The 5,000-nt window shown below is 38.9% G+C and overlaps 1 protein-coding gene across 1 annotated transcript in view; it reads left to right on the top strand.

Annotated features, from left to right (window-relative positions):
* LOC135199426 (uncharacterized) overlaps window positions 1-5,000 on the top strand; it is an 8,676-nt gene that overhangs the window by 3,409 nt on the left and 267 nt on the right. The window contains exons 2-5 of the mRNA XM_064227447.1: window positions 1,385-1,556; window positions 2,149-2,261; window positions 3,689-3,865; window positions 4,479-5,000. The exon at window positions 4,479-5,000 is cut by the window's right edge and continues 267 nt beyond it. Coding sequence (XP_064083517.1) covers window positions 1,385-1,556; window positions 2,149-2,261; window positions 3,689-3,865; window positions 4,479-4,511 — 495 coding nt within the window. The 3' untranslated portion in view covers window positions 4,512-5,000. The remainder of the gene's footprint in view (window positions 1-1,384; window positions 1,557-2,148; window positions 2,262-3,688; window positions 3,866-4,478) is intronic.

Genomic DNA, 5,000 nt, shown 5'->3' with positions numbered 1-5,000 from the left:
ATATTTCAGCTCGGACACAATAGAAGATGAAAATTATCATCAATATCCGCAAGATTTTTTGAATAACTTAAATCCATCTGGACTGCCAGTGGACAAAATAACATTGAAGAAGTACTGCCCGGTAATGTTGCTTAGGAATTTCGATCCTGCCAATGAACATTGCAAAGGAACGAGGTACACCGGCAAACGTCTGTTCATCCCCCGGATTCCTCTGATGCCTTCACACAACCAGTTTCCGTTCCAGTTACGGGGCAGGCAGTTTCCCATCAACCTGACCTTCTCATTCACTACAAACAAGTCGTGTTGGCATGTTTCTACCGTCACCCATGTTCACGCATGGCCAACTGTATGTGGCGATGACCAGAGCAACTGACTCTGCTAACTTGAAATTAAGTTGTGGACAAACTGATAATATTGTGTACACAGAGGTTCTGTAGTAAGTATGTATAAAAATCGCCCTTACGATGGGTAAGTTTGCTAGTAATAATAATAACACTATGCTCAGATTCCACAACTAGTCAATATGTTACTAAGAAATTACACAGAGCTAGTAAGATCGAGTGACCAATTTATACAAAAACAGGAGTTACATTACGGTAGTGGAACCACAACTCGTGTGCTAGCGAGAGAGAGAGAGAGAGAGAGAGAGAGAGAGAGAGAGAGAGAGAGAGGAGAGAGCCACTGCGCTCCCTAACACGCGAAGCTAAGTCTCAAAGTGGAATGAATGGTTCTCTTTTGACAAATTGAAAGAGATATGAGTTACTTTATTAGAGATATTAAATGGTTTCCTAGCAATAGAATCATTAATTACTGCAAGCAAACATGAAATGATATCTTGGTATGGAAGATTCCCGAAGGATTTGATGCATTATCGAGAGATTCTTACATCATCCTTCTATAGGAACCACCAGCTTGGCTGTGTTTTGAATGAGATGAGTGGACAATAAAAAATTAGCTTAACTCATCTATTTTCAAGGGGTTGGGTAACAACAACTTTTGCTCGAAAAGAGCAGTCTCTCGTTGCGCCTCTTATGCTACTACCTTTTCTCTCTCTCTGCCTTTAAGTTCTTTCTCAACAATGAATTATACATTATCTAAATATATCTTTAAATATGGGAATCTAAACACAAAAACATACATTTCACAACATTATAGACAGTTTCTGAGTGGAATTAATTGTGTTACCAAAACCATAATTGCATTACGAAACTCACATTGTAAGAACATACACACATTATATATATATATATATATATATATATATATATATATATATATAGATAGATAGATAGATAGATAGATAGATAAATATACTGTATATAACATTCATTTTTAATCCTCAATAGGGCAAATTATTCTGAAAAAACTGTTGCTTTGGTTTCAGAGTCTGTTCTTGTGCTCACTCGTAACGCTGCATCTCCCACAACTTTCTTCAAGCTACGAGATCGAATGCCTCTCCGTTGACTTCGACTGCGGCGACATTACGAACACCTTCGCCTCCGTCTGCCTGAGACACAACAACTACATCGAACCAGGACCCGCCTACATCTCCAAACGTTTGTACAGAGACGGAGTATTACGTTCGTCGTTCTCAGCCTCAGAATGAGTGTCAGAAGGACTCTTTTTGCACTCACACTTTCTGTCTCTCAAAAAAAGACAGTCGGCTATCAATTAGATAAAAGGATGGACATAGTTAGCTTTGCTCTGCGAGGAACTGGAAAAGTTATATACTTGAAGGCAACCCTGTGAACACATGATATAATTTTTTTTAAATGCAATGTTAAGCTTATTTGGAATTTTTAATTTTTTTTTTCTTTTTGGTTTTGTACATTTCTTCTCAACTACAAATCATAGCTTGAGAAAAGAGACAATGCACTGAAATTCTCTCTCTCTCTCTCTCTGCAGATAGTAACCCTCTAACGTTATTCCTTCTTGATAAATAATTGTTCTTATCTCTCACTCTCTCTACCTCTCTCTATTCCGATACTATCCGATGGCGTTATACCTTCCTGATACTTACGCTATCAACGAAACAGTGCCCGAAAATTTACTTTATTCCTTCACTACAGTAGAGAAACTCTCTCCTGGCACTGAGCCAAGACTGACCTCCTGTAGCCATAACCTATCTGTTAAAATCTTCTTTCACAGAGAGAAGATCTGCTGACAACTATACAGTACATTCTGCGAAGTCTCCATCGCTCATCCACCCAAGAGCTACCCACTTGTCCATGGCTGACGAAGAACCTCTGAAGGCATTGAAGGTAAATAGTAAATGCATTTATCGTCTTCGTCAGCCCCAACACCGCTTGACGCACCGTCTCATGTGCTTTGCCTTTCACAAATATCCATGCCATTACCATCTCCCTTTCATCATCTCATCTCCGCAAGGAACTTCTGTAACCTCCCTTATGGAATCATTTCCAACTCTGACCTGCAATCTGACTCTAGTCGAGTACAAATATGGTTTAACCCTAAAAAAATTGCTAGAAAAGGTTTTTCAACTGTTTCTGGATTCATGTGAAGTGTAAAATGACATACTAAAAGTCTACAAAAATGCAAGTACTACAAAGCTGTGAAATCCAAGATGGCTGCCAGTACATAAAAAAGATGCCTACACCTAGGTTTTCTGGGTCAAAGAATACAATAGAAACAGTCAGATTTCCTTTTAATCATCATATAATGAAATACCGGATGGTATCCAATAATGGCCACTGATATGCAGATATATCCTAAATTAACCATATAATATCAAATATCAATATATACAAAACATACAATAACTTAACAGTACATCACTTATGAAACTAGTGTGTTTGGTTGCTACCAGAGTCTTAAAAGTCTAAACTTAATAATATGATAATCTTATTATCTATTAAGTGCATACATAATTCATTAGCAGTGTTAATACATAGACTCTAATTGATACTCCTCATCTTCCTCTTCACTGAATTTGACATGGTTGTATAAATTATCACAATTTTCTAAGTGGCACTGTCCACAGGCAGGTGTACATGGTAATCCATACACCCTACAACTACACCGCGATGATCAGCATGCAAATTTGCAGTTACAATGTATTATCTTTCACAGATTGTCTGGAGATGGATTCATATCTGACATTACTGGTGTTAACTTAGTGTCCTCTATCTTCCAACCCCAGTTACAACACAATCCATGTCACTCTCTTTCCCAATCCACACCATTATCTGGTAATAAACTCTGAGAGAATGAAATTTGGTGTTAGAGTCTGTTGGGGGTAGATGTTCTGGTGCTACAAAAGATTTTGAGGACACAATTCTCTTGGACAGGGTACTATGGCGTAAAGATGTCAGTGACACTGCACCCTTCCCACCAAATAGTACAGCCATTACCTTGGCTCCAGTGTGTTCAATTACTTTTTGTTCTTGGTTTGGAGAGAGGAATTGATCAGCACAAGATTGTAACACAGAATTACCTTTGACTAACTTTTGAAATGCAGCCCCAGCATGCGGTTCCCATACCCCTTGGATACCTCCATGTGGCTCTCATAGCCCTTTGATATGCCCAGCATGTGGTTCCCATACCCCTTGGATACCCCCAGCATGTGGTTCCCATATACCCCCTGCTCTAGTTAGGCATCGCAGTGATGACCGGATATAGACAGAATTCACTTCCTCTAATTAAATCGATGTTAACAACTCCTTTAAAGGTGGAGGAGGAGATTCAACCCATGATGCTGAGCCGGGAAGAAGCGAACAAGATGCTGCAGTCGAAGCGTCGCTTCCGGAGGGACGGAGTGAGGATAACTCCGAGGGAGGAGTGCTGCAACAACGATTCCTTCAGACGCTGCAGCTTCGAGGAAGTGGCCGAATATTGCATTGAACTGGTAAGAAGAGTCTCCACCGGTTCACCTTCAACTTTGGAGAGGACTCTCATTTCCTGACTACCTTTATTCAGATTTACATAGAACCTATACTCTAGTTATAGGAGAACGGAAATTTAAATTTAAACTCTCTTCGATCCATTACTGGAAGCTTTCATTCTCATTCCTGAAAATATGTGCATACTGTAAATAAAAATCAATTTAAATAAATACACACACATAGTTTGAAATATATATACAGTTCAAATATATACACACACACACACATATATTTTCATTTTTTAAAGTGGCCATAAGAAGAAAATGCCATTTCTAATACAACTCCAATCAAATTCGACACTGAAGAGTAATAGTAATTTAATCAAATTACAAATTCTGTCTGTATTTCTATGTCACCTATGAAAGTCCTTAGCCTGTTCATTACTACAAGCATACCACAGTGCATTCTCTAGAGGAAATCATAGTTGGGTGAGCTTCCCACTAATACCTGAAGGAAGAAAGAAAAATGTTAAGCTTCGTTTCTGTGCTACAGTTCAGCACCCGACTGCGGTTTCATTCATCTATTTTCCGAGCCAATCTTTGTGAAATGTGATAATTATTGTATATTTTCTTGCAGCGTCCCGGCGTTAACACCTGCAGCTCCAGGTAGGAGGTCTGTAGGATCATCCCGTCCTGGCATGAGATGTCTAAAGCCAAATCACAGTGTTCGAGAATGCAACATGACTTTCATGATGTAGAATGACCAACTAAAACTGCCTTTTGTCTTTCCTCACATTCAACTGAAATATTTTTTGTCTTACTTTTATCTTCAGCTAAATCATTCTTTTGTCTCAGCTTTAACTTCCGCTAAAGCTTTCTTTTGTCTCACCTTTAAATTCAACATTCGTCTGCCTTACCCTTAGTTCAGCTAATGGCTCCTGTTTATCTTACCATTAACATCCACAAAGCTTTGTGTTGTCTTGCCCTCGGCCAAAACTTTCGATTGTCCCACCGTCATCTTCCACTGAATCTTTCTTTTGACTTCCCGCTACTTTAGTAGAAGCTTTCTTTAGTCACACTTACTTTCAGCTAGGATTCTTTTTTTTTTTTTGCCACTTTTACCTTTAGCTAAAGGTTCCTTTTGTCTCACCCTTTCCTT

Source organism: Macrobrachium nipponense, chromosome 25 (assembly GCF_015104395.2).
Source record: "Macrobrachium nipponense isolate FS-2020 chromosome 25, ASM1510439v2, whole genome shotgun sequence".
Lineage (NCBI taxonomy): Eukaryota > Metazoa > Arthropoda > Malacostraca > Decapoda > Palaemonidae > Macrobrachium > Macrobrachium nipponense.
The sequence above is the reverse complement of the archived record's forward strand: the minus strand, read 5'-3'. Positions and strand labels throughout refer to the sequence as shown.